This window comes from Corticium candelabrum, chromosome 9 (genome assembly GCF_963422355.1).
Source record: "Corticium candelabrum chromosome 9, ooCorCand1.1, whole genome shotgun sequence".
Classification (NCBI taxonomy): domain Eukaryota; kingdom Metazoa; phylum Porifera; class Homoscleromorpha; order Homosclerophorida; family Plakinidae; genus Corticium; species Corticium candelabrum.
The window spans coordinates 6,548,987-6,568,834 of record NC_085093.1 but is presented as its reverse complement, the minus strand read 5'-3'; the positions used below and the strand labels follow the sequence as shown (position 1 = coordinate 6,568,834).

The window sequence follows — 19,848 nt, the reverse complement described above, 5'->3', positions numbered from 1 at the left end:
ATACACACAACCATGAGTACACTGTATGGCAACAGGTCAAAAGCCTAAGTCCCGCCTACTGCGCCATCAGTCCCGCCGGCTGTGTCACAAGAGCTGACCCGAGTTGACGAAACTCGTATTTCATGCAACCGATAGACAGTCTCACAAGCAACGGTTTGGTTCTGTTCTTGCAAAGTGAAAAGAAAAACATCAATGCAGTAGCATGAGGGAAACAAATTGCCTTCTAGCGGTGAAGCTAAATGCACATGAGGTTCAAAAGTTGCCCCCAACCAGCAAGGCGCAAAACCATCTACACAAAAAAGTCTTGCCTGTACTCTAAACGACAATAAATCGTCTCCAAATAATCAACACACACCTGAAGGCCTGAATATTCATACAAAATCGCCCGTACTTCGTAGTGAATGTACTTGCCGCACACCGTGCATTTCAAGATCAGCCATTTCCGCTCGTTTCATCTTCCTCTCTTGTGCAAAAGAAATCACGAGACCAACGCAAACTCCTGTTGCAATCGACTAGGATACACTGCATCCTATGCTGATCGAAACAGGGCATCTGGTCATCTCGTTTCCTTGAACGAAATTCACGAAGTGAGGCGCCATTGCGGTGACAGCATCAAAGCGCGGCCACTTCCGTCCCTCTCCTACGAAAACTCGTCCTCTGTTGCATCCTGCCTATCGTTGAATTTATGCTCCAAACCTTCTTTTCACTACACGTTGCGACAATGGAGAAGAAAAAGGTCTGGTGGCTACACAGATTATCAGTAAAGTAGTTGATATATCAAGAAGCCGAATACGGGACATTGTAACACAACGAGATGCAGCAGGTAATCCGGGTCTTGCTTTGAAAGATAACGCGCGAGCTGTTTCCGTAGACTGAATGTCATCTGTCTCCACAAGCCTATCAGGCCGACGCCGGTACCATCTGCTCTCCACTGGAACGCCAAATGGCGACAAACATCCCATTGAATGATGGAGGCCACCTGATTGTGTCGATCAGTGTAGTCTATCGGTGCCAGAGCACTACAGCTTGCCACAATGTGGTCGACTGTTTCCAGGCCTACACTGCATATGCCGCAAGTAGGAATGACATCACGATGTAGAATCTTGCGCTCATAGTACCGAGTCCGAAGAGCTTGGTCTTGAGCAGCAACAACCAGTCCCTCAGTTGCAGCAGGAAGATTCGCTGCCTTTAGTCATCCGTAGGTCTCTTTCATGTCCACAGGCGGTTGCTCAGTGAGACGGCGATACTGCCCGTGCATAGGCTTCCCACTCCAGGACCGCATACGAAGAGAACTCCGGGACCGCACACGAAGAGAACTGCAACACGTACGGTAATGTCTTGCATCTGTTTCAGACGCTTGCTCGAAGCCACCTTCGACCTAGATGGATGCATTCCTGTGTAAGCTCTGCGACTTGTCGTCCGGAGCAAGAGTCCTCCACAGCTGTGCAGTAATTACCTAGAGCGACAAGCCATGCGCTTGATCGAGCGTGAAGATTTCCCGGAGTCACACTTCCGTATCATCTGTATAAAAGGATCAGAACTGTCAGCAAGGTAACAGTTCAGCCTCACAATACAAGATTGATATGTCGACTCAATCTGTTGTAACCCCGTACCCCCATCACTGCAAGGAGCGTACAGTCGGTCAACGTCTGCAGAAGGATGGTGGACACCGTGCATAGAGAGGAGCTTTCTGGTCCGTCGATCGAGCTGCTGCAGGTCCGTGCGCCCCAATGAATGACGCCAAAACTGTAAGTGAGAATCGGTAGTGCAAACCCATTGATGGCTAGAATCTTGTTCCGACCATATAACTCAGTCTGGAGAACCACCTTCACTCTGCAGAAGTACTCACGACATTATTATTATTGTGTCGCTATGCCCCTCCATAATGGGCAAGTGGGGTCTTTACCCCAATTGGGCGCCCACCATCCCGGCAGGTGACCCCAGCAGGGTACATGTTTCTGTGTAGTCCACACGGCAATCAATGACTAGCCAATTCGATATAGATTGCAGATATTACGGTGATCGTAAACTCGGTACAGCACGCCTAGTGGATACCAATAACCACCAGGAAAGCACTGAACGTCATCGTCAACGGACTGTTTACCAGACCACAGTAACTCCTCAACGACTGAAACTAGTCATAGTATCATGGACAAAGCTAGAGAAACATGAGAATTTACTGTCGTCACTGGGATTTGAACCTTAAACTACGGAGTGGTAGCCATTGTCACTAACCACTAAGCCATTATTGATTAATTAAAAAAAAATAAAAATTGGCAGCATGCACACGCACATCTGACAACTTCGTAAAGTTGTAGATATACACTCTCACAAAACTGTGAATTAATTACAGTGTAATAAAAAAGCAAACAAGGTCTAGATAATGTGAGGCATACCGTATTACGCTATTACTTGCATAGACGTAGAAACTGTGGGGTGGGAGCCAACGAGCCATGGCCCCAATAATTTCCTGCTTCGTTGCATTACTCCCAAATGCAAAAAAAGTTTGTTGCGCACATATAACTTCATGTTTGACCCACAAAGCGTTGGAAACTTTCCATGTGCCTATGCATTACTAATCATGACATTCAACTGTATTGTACTAGTTGATGTAAGGTAAGTGTAGTAGTCAGTGTAAAGAGGTGGTTAAAACAGATGCTGTGAATTTTAGCATGCAGACACATGTAACCTCACTCTGTCTCATTTGCTATTACAGCATGATTGAACTGGTAAGTTCCAACGTAATTCTACAAGGATGGGATACAGGTATATAGAGCTCGTGCATATGCACTTACTATATATACTGTCTGTCTACTTCGCACTTTCATTCTGACAGCTTTGCCTGAGCATCGGCTGGTTACTACTGTACTCGGCAGTGTTAAAAAAAGTCACTTAGTGGTTGTCAAGTTGTCATTTGCCAACTAACTGAACTCATATGATGACCAATTCTACCAGCGAGGTTGCCATCCTGACAACTAAATACAATTTGTTTGTAGTGAAATTACTCAGGTCAGACTGAGAGTGACACCTCTGAACAATCAGTACAATTATTTGATATTTATGAACTATATGTGAAAGTCCTAAAAAATAAATCCTTGACGACTAAGAATTCTGTGAGGCATATCTCCTCAAGATACGTTGCCACTAATGATCAGAAATAAAGCAAGGACACAATCACCGAACACTGGGCACTATAAAAGTTTAAGATGTCTAAACATCCTAATACGATTACAGAAATGAGTTTCGTTATTTATTTGGTCACGTGTTAAGCAGTAGGTGAAGTGAGTCATTGAGTCAGTCGTATGCTATGTGACTGTCTTCACTACTGGACCCTAGCATTTCACGTCTCGGGTAACAATAATCAACAGAAGAATACGAAGATGTATTTAGCAACTCATACTGAACTGTAACCAGACAACATGTCCCTAATTTAGCTACGATGAATGCAGTAAGTCTTGTGCATCCTTTTCTAACACGTACGCATCAGTAGGTTCAATTCTCTTGTAGTACTTTTCTTCCTTCTCTTTTATCTTGAAACCAAACCTCTTATAAAAACTAAGGGCCTCTTCATTACTCACCTGAACATGCCTACAGAAGCAAACAGAAAGATGAAATAAGACAATGAATACAAAATGCTGTAGATTATGAGCAAAACCATACAAGTAGATGCTGTCAAATTTGCCATCCTCTTTACAGATCTTGAACACGTGATCAAGTAGAATAGTACCTAGTAAAAGGCATAATGTGTAGGCACATACTGTAAATCCAGAACATATAACAATCATTTAATGTTAACAAATATAATGAACAAGTCTCCATTATTATAATAAAAATTCTACTGTGCATGTGCATGTGCCATTTTAGTCCATATGACCATCAATGTCGCTTACTCACTAGTTCAAGCCTGTAGATTGACAGCTCAGAAGTTGCTGCACGACACTGAGTTGAAAAAACAGGGACGTATATGAAGGTATAGCAAGTGACACCATTTTGATGAGGCACCTCATGGTATGCCGAGAAAGTAAAGGAACTACTATACTGTCGTCTTGCAGTTAAGAACATCAAAATAGACTTAAGAAAATCTGTGATCAAATCTTTCATTTTGGCTGGCATACCTAGAGTAAGGAATGGCTCTCGAAGCCAGACAAGATGTTAACAAGAGTCGGGTAGGCCAGGGCCAGTCGGCCAGGTCAAGCCCTGCTCACAGTAAACATGAAAAACAGATTTACTTAATTGCTTAAAACAATATTTCCGCCATTGGCAGAAGTCCCATTTTCAAAAGTTGGGTAGGCCATGGCCAACCTGGTCCGCCGGCCTAGGAATGTGAAGACATTGGAATATTTAGATAATTAAATTACACATTAACTGACTTAGTACACTAATCTGTAGTGATTATTGGTTGCCTACTACTATAGTACCTTCCAGAATTAGAGACAGTTATGATGAATAATAGGTGTGTCATAGGTGTGTTACTGACCACTACAGTACATAATCATTTTACAACATGACGTATCAACTACTATTTACACTGAGGTCACTCGTACTTCATTGAAAGTGAAGACAATGAGCAATCGACTACAGACAGTGACAGTGACAGCTAGCTAACAAGTTCTGCAAAGCTGGTAGCTTGCAAAAGTGCATATTTTCCCATATTAAATTCCCGTGTTGGCAATGGTGTCAGCCTAGAACAGCCCGCAGTAGCTCATTACAGCAACCATGTAAGCAAATTAATAATAATATCATTGCGGGTAGAGATGCTGATGCCGATAGCGTCGCAAATACCATAGGTAGAACTGGCATGTGATGGCCTTTCAACTATTGTGTCAATTGCATAAGCGCACATGCCTCCTAGCATTCTCTATCCAAGAAAAACCTGAACTGCGTCCAATACTAGAACGGACTACAGTATTGTGATCACTGTTAGAAGAACACTACAATGTGATTCAAAGAACAATTGTTGTCAAAATTGATAATTAAAATACCGAACTGGCTGAGTATAGTCCCAGGGCTCAAGTAAGATCCCATCCCCACTTTTGGCCAAGGCTCTAAGATTTTCACAATTTTTTGTTCTTAATTAGTGTTAATTGGTGCTCTCTTGATTAAGTTATCTGGTAGCATTGTGCTGTCTGGAGAAATGGTAATATCATTATTCTTCACTTGCCTACGCTTTTGACAACATGCAGCAGTTATGCTAGAGAGAATTCGTTCATTCACTGTTGAACAGAAGATTAGCGTCGTCGAATAGCATCACCACAATGGCTTTGTGGTGTCATTTAAGTTAATTGATCATTTCTGCCAATTAACACCTCTAGGGGCTTGTTCGATTGACCTCTTCTGGAAGAGGCTGGTAAAGACTGGAAGACACTGGAACCCAATCAAACACTCTTCCCATTCTGGAAGAGTGGAAGATTGATTGCACATGCTCAGTTAGAGCAAGTATGGATCTCAGAGCAGTTGTTGCTTGCATGAATTGCACTTTAGAGCTGTTTGAGTGTGCATAACCACTCCTCTCTTCCAGCCAGAAGCTGGAAATGCTGAAAGAGTCTTTTGGAAGAGAAAGACTGTCAATCAAATGCCTCTTCCACTTCCCCCATCATCCAGTTCTGGAAGAGGCTGGAAGAGGTCAATTGAAAGTGCTCTACGTGTCAGTCTATCAAGTAAGGTCCCATCCCAACTTTTCATTTGATACTAGCCACCTTTGGATGTGAGATAATACTTGGATGAGTACAGTAAAAACCTTAGCATACAAAATTTATAAATTTGGGGGCACAATCGTTAAATTATAAAGATCGTTAGACATGCACCTTAATTCACATCACACACACACACACGCACGCACACACACAAAAATGGACAAATGGATAAGCCCTTCAGTACTAAAGACAGAACCCAGCCTATTTCTAGGTGGAGCCTCTGGCGCTACTCAAAGTTTTAGGCAACGCTGACATACCCTGAAGTGCTTGGCCACAGCATCTAAGGCCACTGACTTTGATGCAGCCTTGGAACTGGACCTCAAGCCCACACATATTGTCTGCTAAGTGACGTTCTGCTAAGCCAGCGGTCTTGCATGTCCACCCCCAGTCAATGACCAGGTACTCATTTATGTTCCTGAGTTGAGAGAGGCAATTCCGTGTGAGTTCCTTGCCTAAGGGAATTACGACTGTGCCCATCCTGGACTTGAACGCATAACGAAAAGGTCCCGAATACTTCCATTCTCCAAACGAGCTTTCTAAGCTTCAGACGTCACACACACACACACACACACACACACACACACACACACACACACACACACACACACACACACACACACACACACACCTAAAAATCCTAAATGTCAGGAGCTGCCTGTCAGAGGTCACGCCCCCAGCTGTTAAGCTGGGCCCTGTGTGCTACTCAGGGAGCTCTGGGCCTGCGCTAGCAAACTCCTGGAGCTGGGCCAGGCACTCACAGGAGCACCAACTTGTGAAGCCAACTGTGGTGTGAACACCTGAAGTCTCACCAGGACCCCAGTGGCTGATGTCATGTCACAGCCGATGGCCGCTTAGAACCCCAGTCAATGACCAGGTACTCATTTATACACCTGAGTCGAGAGAAGCAAAAAATGTGTGTTAGTTTCTTGCTTAAAAAATATGCCATAGCTCGCCATCACTGTGACTTGAACTTGTGACCCTTTAAGATTCTGGATGTAAACACTCCATAAGATGACTCTCTAACCAACTGAGCTATCGCACCACACACACACACACACACACACACACACACACACACACACACACACACACACACACACACACCTGTATATTCTGGATTTACAATATTTATCAAATTCCACATTCACACGTGATTGCAAGTTGATTTCTACTGTACCTATGCCTAGTCGCCGGTAAGGCCTGAGACAGCCTAATGTCATGATGTAGAGTCGACGTCTGTCTTGCGACGTATCGACACGACAGCAAACTCCTCCAACAACGATATCATTGAAGTACGCTAGTGAAGCAAAGAAAACAAACTAAAACGCCTAGACATACAACAATCTGTCCACATTTACCTAATTTCGCCAGTTCTCCTAACTCCAAAACGTCCTTGTAAAACTGCTCAAAGGAAATCAAGGGCATTTGAAAGAGATTTTCGTATTTTATCGAGCGTTTTACCTTGTCGTTGTAAGTGACAGGAAAGACGACCGTGTTTAGTGTTCTCAGTTGTCTAATGTTATGCGGCGTTACATCTCCGAGTTCGGTGTCTCTTCTAGAACAGAATGAATCCAGTACATCGCACACAAAAAGAAATATTGACTTTACCTTTTCGCTACTGCCGCGGCCATTGAGTAGGCGTGGTTGTTATTCTAACGTGGTTGTTAGTAGAATATTCTAACGCGCGCTACACGCTTAGCCAGACCGTTTTCGGTCTCCCACTAGCAAGACCATATATGGCTCTGAAAGACTCTTGTACACACCAGAAAGACACAGCACATCTCTATCAGTTACCAAAGTATTGGTACACGTATTATAAAAATTTTCAACTTTCTAATTGATTAGACACAAGACTCAACCCCACTCAAGGAAACTATTACGTACTCCAGCATATTCTAGAAATCCAAAATAAAGGATATCATAAAAAGGCATTCTTATCATTGGTCTTTCTATGCAACCTTGCAATGTTTACGTTGCATTGGCATTTGCATTTTAACTTTCAGCTCTTCTTGTTGCATTTCATTTCATCAGTCTGCAGCTGATCATGATCACATGATCGAAATTTTCTTGCTGTGACCAACACTCTGATATTCAATTGTTAATGAAGAACATCAGACCCATCCAATTAAAGTATAGAACCAAGACGGTAACAGGAACCAAGAGAGGAGCCATTAGTGCAAAATAGCACGCTCCCAGTCTAAAGCAGCTATCAACGTCAGCAGGACTCTAGAAATCACAAAACTAGAGCAACGGCAAGAGATTAATTCGTTGTAATGCAACTTACGGTTAATTTCCAGTACAATCCGTAACCATAAATGCCAGTTAATAGAACAGAAAGTAGCAAACAAACGTAACCACAACTTGGCGAACATGCTGCCATTGTCTTAACGCGAGTTAAGTTATACGGGAGGTTACGGAGGCACAGTGCAGTCAGCATGCTAAGAACCTGCCAATTATTTTCTGCAATTGGTAAGTGCAAAATTCGATAGCAGTGGGAGGATTATGGTACCAGTTTTTAGTTGTGTTTGTCAGGATCTCGTTGGATTTGTCAGCCTCGCTCAGCTGTACACCTGGGACCACGCAGAAAGACTGCTGGCAAGAGACGTGGTCCTAAGAAGGGAGAAGGTAGGTAGGATAGTTTATCCAACTAAGTGTTAATTAATTAATTAATTTTTTGTGTATGTGCTGTTTTGGTATGCATGTGTACCGTTAACCAGTTATTGCTGCGGTCCTTAGATTACTGTGATTTGAGAATATAAACAGAAGTTATAACTACTGCCAATTAAATTTTTTGCATTTCAACCAGGAGTACAGTTACTTGTATACACATGTATGTGTCTGCACAGTGACTGCCTGGGACATCCTTCGAGGATAGGCCTAAATAACTGGAATATTATTTGTGCGCTCTGTGATTTCTTCGCAGAATTTGCAGAAATATCATGATCGCAGAAATAACCGGTTATACAGTAGTTGAAAATGGCTAGTGTGTGTGTGTGTGTGTGTGTGTGTGTGTGTGTGTGTGTGTGTGTGTGTGTGTGTGTGTGTGCAGTGCTTGAAATAATTTTTTCCACCCGCTCAGAATGTCTGGTCAAGCAAAAAAATTGCCTAGACATCTAATAGATTTGATCAGACAAAATCGGACAAAATTTTTTGAAAGTAAATTAAAAATTTGTTTTGAATTACTGTTGTATATATCTTAATAATTAAATACCTCTGCATAAATACAAATTCACCTTTACAGTGTGCTCTAATGTAATCATTTGAGCATTATTCAATGTAACATCTAAGAATAATATATTATAGATAATAGAATATGTTTGCCAATTTGGCAATTGTTGCCGATTCTATAACGTTTTGTTTCTGCCCTAGTAGGAAACTCTGTTGTGTGCAGCTGTCTCATATTTGTGTGACTTCTGCTTTGCTTGTAACAGCAAATGCCGAAAATTATTATTACAAAGTTTACGTTAACCACAGGATTTTTATAGTATTTGCTGGCACTTTTGCAATTCTAGACGGATCCTAGACTAACAAATGTTTTGCACATGAAAGCCTAGACTCAACCTAGTCTCACACTCTTCCATCGTCAAAGTGAGACTTCATGGGTAGAGTCTAATAAAAGCCCTGTGTGGCAGAGGCTTGTGATAGTGGATTTGCACCATATTTTATAAGATACAATTATGCCAGGATTAAAAGACAAAACATCACTGAAACAATATTCAAATTATTTATAAAGTATCTACTCTTGTAGTTGATTGCCATCCAAACTTTAGATTTCCCATTAGTGATGGCATACAGTTGTCTTTATGACTGGTGGCACTAGACAGAGGTTGAGGTTGCTTAGTAGCCTTTAGCTGACCACAGCAAGCTTAGGCCACAAGAAGAAAATTAATTGTTTGACAGGTGTGCGCGCACCAATTGTTAGCTGCACACCATTTTTTTATTTTTCATTCTGACTGAGCATGTGCTTGTAGTAACTACGGTCGTGAAAGGTCGTATTATTTCTGCCAAATCTACTTATGTACAGCAGTGAAAGGGGTTATCAAATCATGATTGTTCTATTAGGTCTCGCAGAACTAGAAGAATCTCTTGTAGACGTGTATGCCTATATATAAATTATCCGGGCATCCTGACTTTATCCGGGTACTAACAGAACAAGTCTATCTACGCGGACAGCGACATGTTACTGCGGAGGCACGCATTGTTCAGTGCTTCTGTCAGTTAATATAGTGTGTTGAGTTGAGTTCTGTCATGTTTCTCTAATCAGTTATGAGTTCTGTAATAGCAATTAATTAAAAGTTGCAAAACTCTGACTCTTTGTTTACTGGTTGCCCATATCTAACATAATATTTACATATTAATATTAATAATTGTAGAAATAAAAAAATACGCGCACGGATTTCTGAGCCAAATTTCATGTCAAACAACTAATTTTCTTCTTGTGGCCTTACCACTTAGTTGGCAACAAACCAAACAAAAGGTGGACTGACAACAGACAAAGCCTATGCAGGCAAAGGAAAAAGCAATGCATGCTGCTAAATTACTCATTCCTCTTCCTACACAAGGTGCCTGTGTAACGAAAGGGCAACCAATTTGAACCATTGCTATTCGGCTTGTTCGGACAAAGTGTCCAATCACAATTGGAGTTGATCAATCAAGTGGCAAAAAGGTTGGACAATGTCCAATGTTCGACCGTTATTTTGAGCGTGTGTGTGTGTGTGTGTGTGTGTGTGTGTGTGTGTGTGTGTGTGTGTGAGTGCGTGTGCTTGGGAATACAGACATTAATTTGTGTGTAGTGTGTGCTCATGTGCAGATTTGTTTACCAATATACCACTTAAAGATAGAATGAATGTTATGCATTTATTTTAGTATTAAACAGCATATCTAAATTAGACAATTAACATTATGGTTATGTTTCCTAATTTCAGTTACAATTTAAATACATGTAACAATCTACCATACTTACAATCCAAAACCACCTTATTATATAGACCTGCAGCATACTTATTGTGTATATGTCAGAACCGGTTTTTGGATACTGTAGGACAACACGTGGAGGCAGGCAATATTCTGATGCGACAAAGAACTTTGAAGTTCCATCCTGGTGCTAATGTTGGCGTTGGAAGGGATCATACCCTTTTTGCACTTACTTCTGGTGTTGTGAAATTTGCACGAGAACCTCGGCAGACTTATCTAGAGTATCTGGATCGAGTCGAAAGAAGTAAAGGGAAGCCAGTACCAGGGGTCATTAGTTTGACCGGAAGAAAAGAAGACACATTTGTATCTCGAAGACGGAAAGAGAAGCAATATATACATGTTATTGCTGATCCCAAACAGGTTAGATTTGTAAGAATAGAGTAGAGCATTAGCTTTGGTAGAGGTTTGGTTGATTATACTCTAAAACTAGTAAAGGGAGTTGAAGTGTTTGCCTTGCTGCCACATTTTATTACAGAGAATTCTAGTGTCTATAAGTGAGGTTGCGTTGTACTTTTCTTGGCTATGAAATTGTGTACCAAGTCATTCGCCTGTATAGGGATGGTCACAGTTGTAGTGGACGTGGTAGAAATGGCTCAGCTATATATGAACCTGACACACTCTTAGACAAACCATCTGGTAGACAAACATGATGCTTACATTTCTCATTAACTCCTACTTGACCTGGAAATACATTTTGCATTGAAACAAGTCTTAACAGATTAAAACATGTTTTACCACTTGAATCATGGAAATCAAGTTGCACTTGTTTCTTTTCTGGAATAGCAACATTTTCCTGGAAGATTATCACAAGTCTTGCAGTGTTTTCCCAAATTGCAAGTTTTCTTGCTAAAGCGAGATTCAATGGTGACAGTGTTAGGACTTGGTCCAGATGTTCACACTTTGCAATGGGTGGAGCATTAGTGTTTCTGGAAAACTGAATGACCAGTCTTGAAGTGGCACGGATGTATGTTCCATTGTAGCCTTGCAGCTCAACACTAGAGACTGTTGGTGCCTATACAATTTGAAACAATGTTTATTTAGCAGTCTCATTCCATTGTTGTTGGCTACATACTTTTTCAGTGCAATTGCTGATGTGGCTGGTTTCTGCGACTGATCTCTTTTGAATGTGAAGCATGGGTTCAGCATTGGCAATACACTCAGGAAGGATGTTCAGAGACAATGTTGGAGGGTTGTCATTTACCATCTTGATTTCAAGCAAGACTTGTGCAACAGTTGACGCTGGTGGTAATCCACGCAAGCCTGAGTCAGTAACAGTGATGATGATCTGCACAGACGATATCCAGATAATTGCAGTGGCATATAATAAGTGTACTTGTATATTTGCCCACATACTGTTCTGTTGATATCAACCTGGGAACCATTGATTATAAGAAAGGTGGTTGGCTCATTTTCTAGGTTGGTATATCTCAGTGCTTGTACTGCTCTGATATAGTCCTATTTGATGTAAAAATAGATGTGAAATAGGGAAACATAAATTATGTTTATTTGGTTACATTGTACCTCTAGTGGTGCATTGCCTAATAATGTTATTGATTTAGCTGCAGGTCCAAGTTCGAACTGCAATAGTAGGTTGTTACCGTTACCGCAGTAGTGTACTATCATTGTTTGCAATCTGATTACTGACCTGCACCGTATCTGGAAAGAGTCTGACTGGATAGATGTATTCTGTCTCGTCAAATATGAAGCCATTAGTTGCCCTGTTGATACAACGTAATGCAAGGATATGCACTATATTTAGTTAGTGGGATGTTGTTCAAGGAACAATGTTTAAAATAAAGTAGAAGATTGTGGTGTAGTGTAACGAAATGCAACTTGCAACAAATCTAGTCTGCTATAGCTATTGAATATTGCATTGATGTGACTGATTAAAAGTTGGGTGAGTATGTGTTTATACACAGTGTATGTGTACTGATGTGCTAGGCCATGTTATGTGGTGTTGACACAGTGTTCTTGCCATAGTAACAAACAACAGTTCAACTGAGAGCATTCATACATATGATTGACTCCTGACCAGTCTCGCAGTGTTGTAGTCATTCTCGGATGCTTAATCCTCAGCATGGATTGAACATCCAGGAATGACGAAAGCGTGGCGAGATTGGTCATGAGTCAACACATATGACACATTTAGGAGGTTTGAAATGCTATAATGTGTAGGGTTTATAAACTCAGGCTAAGGAGGTTGTAAGAAAACCATTTCTATCAATGAATAGTGAAGCAGTGTTAGTCTTGTTATGAATTGATGTGGTTATACTAAATTATTCGGTTCTGAAATTGTAAAGAAGCCATTTGTCTCAATTGTGTAGGCCTCGACTGTTATATTACAAGCTCTTGCAAATGACTACATGCATAAAATTTTATAAACAAACTGTTTAGTGATTTAATTAAATACGTGTAATGTACCTTAGTTCCACTGTGATTTTTGATATTGCTGCTGAGTCGGGTAGCATAATGCGAAGTCTATGTGGATGACTGACAAGCTCAACTCCAACGTTGTCACCATCATTGAAAGTTACTGTATCTATCACACCAGCACCTCCTCCCAAGTCTACATCAGGTTCGTCGTTTCTTTCAAGAACTGTGATTCGAATTATGATCGGACCACTGACAGCACCTTGGTCATCTGCTAGAATGAATGTAACAAATCGTTGTCCAGTGATTGGGTTCTCATTCTTTGTGTTTGCATAGTTGAAAGTGCGTATAAGTTCTCTATACATATAGAATGGGGCATTGCCACTGAATACTAACTCAAGTGTAGTGTTATCTGGCCATGTCTGTGACTGTATGATCAAGCCACTTTTGTTTGCTAAAGTCTCATTGAATGCTAGCTTTTCAGCTTGTCCATCCAGTGCTCGATTGAGTACAACTTTTAGCCAACTTCCATTGTTGCTGTCAACATCATAAATAGTTAGATTTTCAATTAGTGCAACAGGTAGATTATCTTCTTCGTATGTATTATTTGCTTGACGATTACGTGAAGAAGAATACTGTGTCACATCAACAGTCCCAGTTATTTGCATTGATGGTGGGTCATTGACTGGGACAAAGTCCACCTGCATCAACAAATATCTCACGAACAGAAGCAAACAAACTTGTTGGCCATACATGAAACTGAATGCTGTTACTCCAGAATTTGCCATCAAAAATTGATATATTAACAGTCCTAACAAGAGACATGCTGCATCAGTTTGATTATGATATCCTAACACTTTGCATTACCTTGGAAAGGATGCTGGATTACCAGGGTTGAAATTTCTGTTGTGAAATATAATTGCTGACAGCAAATTGCTATATGCATCTTCTGTAGCATTGCCTGACAAATTCTGTCAACAGAAAGGTATTGTGTTTACAGTACAACTGAATTTACATTGCAGATACCAGCATTAACGTGTCATTGTGTGTTTGGGTATCAGTTGTGACATGTGCATCCTGCTGAGATGTTGATATGTTGATTAGAAGGATATCATTGGGGTCTACTCTTTCCATTGTAATCAGGGCTCTAAGCGGCACATGTTTAAATGATTTTATTCTAATACACTTAACTGAAACATGAAGCAATACTTTTCAATGATTCCACTGTCTGGTTCAAATGCTGCAGTTGTTGGTAGAAGGGTAGGTTCATCTCCTTCAGTGTAGGTTATACTGTCAGATGTGATTGTCAGTGTTGGTGGATCGTTAACAACAATTAGGATAAGTCTGAAAAGGAGAAATCAAAGAATTCATTTGTATGTATGGTGCAGTTTTGTTTACTCTCGGGAAGAGTGTGCTGAATGTAGTCCATCATTAATTGTATAGATAATAGAACGAGGTTGCAATCGTCCAACCTCACCCCTACAGGCATTAAACATTCTATTATGACAGTTGCCTTAGCAATAAGTTGTTGTGTTTACCATATGAAGTAAGTAGCACTGCTCATTAGGCTCTGGTACTCAGCAGGCGGAGCACTACCTTGTAAATGTAGTGTACCGGTTGTTCCGTTGTACTGTAGATTAACATAAGGTGATATTAAGTAGTCTGGCTTAGCATTGCTGAACTTACTTGAACTGTGATGACTGTGCTGGTCACAGTCAAATTGATCATCTCATTCTGAGAAACATCTGATGCTGATATTTTGATTGTAGCTGATTGCATTTCATAGCTATCAAGATGATGCATAGTGACGAGTCAACAGAGCTTGGGACAATTTATAGTCATACATTTCATGGTCTGGATCACTGATGTTTACTTGTCCAAGCTCAACAGGATCAATAGACTTTTCCACAAATTGAACAGCTCCTAATGCAGAATTCTTGGATATCAATGCTTTATATTGAATCTAATTGGCTAAATGTATCTTTTACCAAATGCTTGCAGAGATGGTGGGTTTGAGTTTTCTCCAAAGTATTGCAAAGTTATAATTGCTTCAAGTCCAGCAATGTTGTAATTGTCATATACTTTTACAGAAATTTGTCTATATCAAAGATGTGATTTTAAGAAAGTCAGTCAGGTTGTGGCTGTGGTGCAAAATACGTGTCCACATACCTTGGGGAAAAATCAGGATTTCTGACTTCGTAGACAACTGACAGTAGGACGTGGGTCAGATTTACAGGTGTGTCTGGTGGTCTAGTCAGAATGTTTGTAGCACTACGGATGAAAACACAAATTTTAGTCAGTTTTGTGAAGAACGTATTTGCTAGCCTCCTTACAAGCTCACTTGACCAATTGCATTTCCTGGTGTTTCACTTACTGTCAGAGCCAGCAGCTGCTCAACTGTTATTCGATTTGCAACTAGAGATATAGTAGGTCTGTATACCACCTGTTAACAGTAAACATTGAAGATTACACATCGTTAGTTGAATTCATGGCGTACGTTTTCAGTTAAGGTTGACATGATGCCAGTTAGGTTGAAGACAACAGCCATCCAGTTCTAGTGGAGAGTTAAACCAGTGTATTGTACTATCAGCTAGTTTAATTTGGTTTGTGACATACTGTGGTGTTGTAGTTGCTTGTATCAATAATATCGGGATCAGCAATAAATACTGGTTCACCTGATTTTGTGAAATTTACGGTAAGATCGAGTGTTGAGGGGTTGCTGCTGTCGAAGTCAATGGTTACGTGTTCACATTCACTGCGATTTCCAAAATTTGATGTACAATTCCAGAGTGGCAGAATTTGGCAGTTTGTGTCACTGCAGCCATCACGAATGGCATTGATTCCATTATCACATTCTTCAACCGTGGAGTCTAGAATTCCGTTGCTACATAGATTGATGCACGTGCTTGTACCTGTGTCTTGAGTTTCACATCGGTAACCAGGTTCAACGGTACAATTGCTATTGCATCCGTCTTCTGCATTCAAATTGGAATCATCACATTGTTCTTCAGGTTCAAACACTATGCCATCTCCACACTCATTGCGGATACAAATGCTTGTTCCACTTGCAGTTTTGTTGCAGCGATATGCAAATTCTATTGTGCAGTTGTAACTACATCCGTCACCACTAACACTGTTGCCATCATCACAGTCATCGACCAAGTCAACGTATGCATCTCCACATATATTCAAAGGAACTAGATTACAACAAGCCACAGTTAGGTACACAACTTCAGGACTAATGGAGCTTTGTACCTGCTGTAAATATCCAGTTGTCTAATCCGACAAATGGAGGGCCTCCTCCAATGCAGTAGGGAAAACCAACAACTGACCCTTCTTCCATAATTATTAGATACGTTGCATGTCTTTCCAAGGATGCGTTGTCAGGTAGGTAGATGGTTAGATTGTTGAAAGTTATATTGATGAGATTGGATGTAGACGTGTCGATTGAAACAAATGTGTTGTTGAGGTTGTTGTGGTCATTGCTGATTTTTAATATCTTGATATAGCGATGTATGTTTGGACGGCGAATCTGAACACCATGAATTAACTTTTCTAAACTGGCATTTTCTATAACACATGCTTACCTCTTTATCAAATTTAATAGTGAATTGAGTTTCGTTGAATGGTATTTCTCCGGAGTCATTGAATGATGCTGTATGGGGCACAACTTTGGGAGCACTTGCTAAGTGCACATCAATATGTCATTAATAGCATTAGTATATATGTTGCAACCAATACCTCCAACTAGTAGTGTTACACAACGTTGTTCTGTGTACATTCTACAAGTGATACACGATATTTGGTCAATATTATGTCACTGCTGCAACACAACGTTGTATATGTTACACATGCACATTTGGACACATGTCTCTTAGCAATGAATGTGCTATAACGTCATTGGTTTATACAGTATTTGGGGATTCATGTTTAGTAATTTCAATAGGTTAGATGTTCACCTTACCCAAAGTCATCCATAGCTTGAAAGCAGAGTATGTGCATTCCTTCTTGCTTTGGCATGATTGGTGTCCATGTAACTGTCACTTTTTTGTAGATACCATATCCTGTAATGTTTGACTTTCGAACGCCAAGTGGACCAACAATAACAACATCCACCAATCTAGACAAAATAGAACAATTGATGTCATAGACCAATGAGAGGCTTAAATGTAGACTACCGACTGCATGGCTCCTCTTCAATGTATATCGTAGTTGTGAAAGTTGAGCTGAATGGAATAGGGTTGCATGTTCCTCCTTTCAATGTTCCTTTTCTGAAAGCAACATGAGCTCCACAACGAAAGCCAAATCCGTGCACAACATCAACAATGAACTTCAAAGGTATAATGGTGTCGGCAATGGCATGTTGAGTCCTGATGAACGTTTCTCTTTGAGTTTCATTAAAATCACCGATTGTAAGGGCAACTGGATGGAGTCCAGGATGCATACGCAATGGTGTCAGACGAAGTACACAAGGTGTTCCAGGTGTCTGCAACAGAAATACAAGTCACTATTGAATTTGGGGCAGCACATTGTATCAGTAGAGTTACAGTGTCGATGTCCAAGTTTAAGCCAGTGTCACAGGCTGAATCACATTCGAATTCTTCTGCTTCTGCTCTTCTGCATGCAGTGGGATTGCCATCAGGGTCGTCGATGTGTATTGGTATTGCATAACTGCAGCCTGCCCTTAGTCTTAGCAACGGTACTGATGCAGCAATCGGTGACGAGTTTATTACACCAAATTGGTCTACGATAGCTAAATCCATTCCAAGGAGAAAGCTGTAGTATAGATCGTCGGTATAAAGTCCACTGCCGCAGACTATAAATCCACACCCACAAAAAAAATCATCGTCACCGAACCCCGGCGGTACCGTAGTGCAGTTGCCAGAAACTGAAAGTCCTCGTATAAAACAGCACTCGGCATGTCTGCAATGTTACATACGAACATGTTACAAAAATGAATAGTGCTAAGCATGAACTTGATGGGACAGAATTGTTGTACTAATTATTTTTGATAGCAATAAGTATAGCATAAACTGTACTTACACTATTTCATAGTTGCCACCTGCTGGAAATGTTGCAATGAATGTGTTTTCCCCAGCTGTCCAATCGTCCTCAATGCTAAAGCTAGTGCACTGATAGAGAGTCCGAGAAAGCGGAGTGAGAAATTCAGGGACTGTGCCGCCATGGGTTATGTTTTTTGAGACTGATGGAGGGCATTCGTTGCAAAACCAAAAGTCATCGTCGTCATTGTCTTCTCCAATCAGTTGACCACTTTCGATAGTCGTTTTGTCACAGAAATCTTCTGTTGATCTCTTAGATGCAAACTTGAATGTGAACAACACCTGAAATGTAGTAAATAATTATTGTTGGATGTTTTAATCGCTAAGGACATACTGACCTATATACAACGGACATCTGATAGGTCAGCTTAATTAATCCTCAAGCACCCGAGTCCTAACCGAACGTCACCTATGTATATCTGTGTAAACACTGCTATCTGCCGCATTTTAAAGGTCTCAGTTATAGAGTAGTACTCGTAAACTTTATGAAGTACCACGCAAAGCAGTTTTATACACTTGCTATGCGATGATGTGATGATGCCCCTCAAAACCACCAGACTTTCTCAATGTAGGTTCTGATCGTCTATCAGCCGTGGCACATCGACATTCATTGTTCAGATTTCCACAAGATTGTTTCTCGCTTTGTTGAGCTGTACCCGCTTCTTAATGCTTCCCTCTAGCCCATGCATGCATTGTTTAATTAATTCATAATGACTTTGACGTTCCTGGTGCCAATTAGCTACCGGTCCATTCAGTTGCAAGGCTTCAAAGCATCGCTACTGGCTTCATTAGGGTGATGTGACACATAAGTGACCCAGCGGAACTCGTGGCACGTAAATTTTTGGAAGCAAAGATACTGTATGATGTGTTATTACTGGACCAAATATTTTCGACTTCGACAACCACCAATACATGTACAACAAGTGGTCGGCATCACAAATAACTCGAGAAGCGCTCCAAACACTAGGTTTGTCGGGGACACGAGCGAGGGCGTAGTGATAACCTAGTATAGTTACGTACTACCAAAGTACCTGGAAACGGGTCAATTTTTGATAGAATGAGACAGTGTTATGATGCCTTAGTGTTGCTAGAACACGTCGCATCTTCGTAGCAACTGCAAAAAGGCAAAAAGGTTAGCGATAATTAATGGAGTGTATGGGTTTGATTGCAATGGGAGTGTAGATCACGACCTCACACATAGATGTCCGTATCTCCGTATCAGTTGGTGCCGTTGTTACCAGTGCGTAAGAAATCGTTGAATGCATGAATACAATTAGTGCGGTCACAACATCAAGTTTATCTGCTAATAGTCATAGAAATGCCAACGCTTCGCTCTAGCTTCACATTGCTAGACTTGTTGACTTCACAATTTACTAAAGTAATGAATAGCATTGGCAGGTAAACTTTAATTTTGACCGCACTAATTTCATGTATTCATGTATTCAACAATTGCTTACGCATGTATCTATATACATGGCTAAATCATTATTGCGTGAATGCAGTTGCTGTTGGCAACCAGCATGTAAACACTAGCATCTAGACTACTGTTCGTGCCCTGCATGCCAGTCGAGGAAAATGTGGTTTCATCACTCACTGCTCGTCTATTTATACTGATGTATATATAATCAATTACTGACGACGCATATGCAGGTACAGTCACCAAAGAGAAACCCGAGCTGGCCAATCACTCTGGTTAGGTTTCATGTCTTTCTGCTCTTCGTGGCTATCGTTGGGCCAAGAGTACGCAGCAC

The 19,848-nt window shown here is 40.9% G+C and overlaps 4 protein-coding genes across 6 annotated transcripts in view; 1 reads left to right on the top strand and 3 right to left on the bottom strand.

The window, feature by feature from the left end:
- Positions 1-3,361: 3,361 nt before the first annotated feature.
- LOC134184580 (N-alpha-acetyltransferase 50-like) lies at positions 3,362-8,083 on the bottom strand. Of its 3 annotated transcripts, none has more exons than XM_062652314.1 (7): positions 7,978-8,083; positions 7,302-7,919; positions 7,155-7,248; positions 7,052-7,094; positions 6,871-6,990; positions 3,661-3,727; positions 3,362-3,588 (listed from the first exon to the last, which is right to left on the bottom strand). In XM_062652314.1, exons 2-7 carry the CDS (start codon positions 7,322-7,324, stop codon positions 3,435-3,437), a joined length of 501 nt encoding a protein of 166 aa, XP_062508298.1. In that variant the 5' UTR covers positions 7,325-7,919; positions 7,978-8,083; the 3' UTR covers positions 3,362-3,434. The 3 variants fall into 3 exon arrangements, with proteins under 3 accessions (XP_062508298.1, XP_062508299.1, XP_062508297.1); XM_062652315.1 differs by having other exon boundaries at positions 7,302-7,588; positions 7,652-8,045; XM_062652313.1 differs by having other exon boundaries at positions 7,302-8,045.
- Positions 8,084-8,103: 20 nt separating this feature from the next.
- LOC134184579 (large ribosomal subunit protein bL27-like) lies at positions 8,104-11,051 on the top strand. Its single transcript, XM_062652312.1, has 3 exons — positions 8,104-8,162; positions 8,226-8,318; positions 10,735-11,051. Exons 1-3 carry the CDS (start codon positions 8,129-8,131, stop codon positions 11,049-11,051), a joined length of 444 nt encoding a protein of 147 aa, XP_062508296.1. The 5' UTR covers positions 8,104-8,128.
- Positions 11,052-11,055: 4 nt separating this feature from the next.
- On the bottom strand, positions 11,056-14,165 carry LOC134184578 (uncharacterized). Its single transcript, XM_062652311.1, has 10 exons — positions 14,064-14,165; positions 13,905-14,008; positions 13,791-13,848; positions 13,089-13,738; positions 12,313-12,385; positions 12,189-12,245; positions 12,021-12,122; positions 11,740-11,952; positions 11,403-11,679; positions 11,056-11,348 (listed from the first exon to the last, which is right to left on the bottom strand). Exons 1-10 carry the CDS (start codon positions 14,067-14,069, stop codon positions 11,230-11,232), a joined length of 1,659 nt encoding a protein of 552 aa, XP_062508295.1. The 5' UTR covers positions 14,070-14,165; the 3' UTR covers positions 11,056-11,229.
- A 44-nt stretch (positions 14,166-14,209) lies between these two features.
- Positions 14,210-19,848, bottom strand: part of LOC134184745 (uncharacterized) — a 6,222-nt gene continuing 583 nt past the window's right edge. The window contains exons 2-18 of the mRNA XM_062652489.1: positions 18,081-18,379; positions 17,585-17,960; positions 17,216-17,523; positions 17,002-17,157; positions 16,779-16,819; positions 16,625-16,722; positions 16,293-16,569; positions 15,654-16,234; positions 15,535-15,591; positions 15,371-15,480; positions 15,207-15,308; positions 15,026-15,135; positions 14,882-14,960; positions 14,724-14,823; positions 14,576-14,667; positions 14,436-14,516; positions 14,210-14,381 (exon numbers count right to left, since the gene is read on the bottom strand). Coding sequence (XP_062508473.1) covers positions 14,210-14,381; positions 14,436-14,516; positions 14,576-14,667; positions 14,724-14,823; positions 14,882-14,960; positions 15,026-15,135; positions 15,207-15,308; positions 15,371-15,480; positions 15,535-15,591; positions 15,654-16,234; positions 16,293-16,569; positions 16,625-16,722; positions 16,779-16,819; positions 17,002-17,157; positions 17,216-17,523; positions 17,585-17,960; positions 18,081-18,379 — 3,039 coding nt within the window. The remainder of the gene's footprint in view (positions 14,382-14,435; positions 14,517-14,575; positions 14,668-14,723; positions 14,824-14,881; positions 14,961-15,025; positions 15,136-15,206; positions 15,309-15,370; positions 15,481-15,534; positions 15,592-15,653; positions 16,235-16,292; positions 16,570-16,624; positions 16,723-16,778; positions 16,820-17,001; positions 17,158-17,215; positions 17,524-17,584; positions 17,961-18,080; positions 18,380-19,848) is intronic.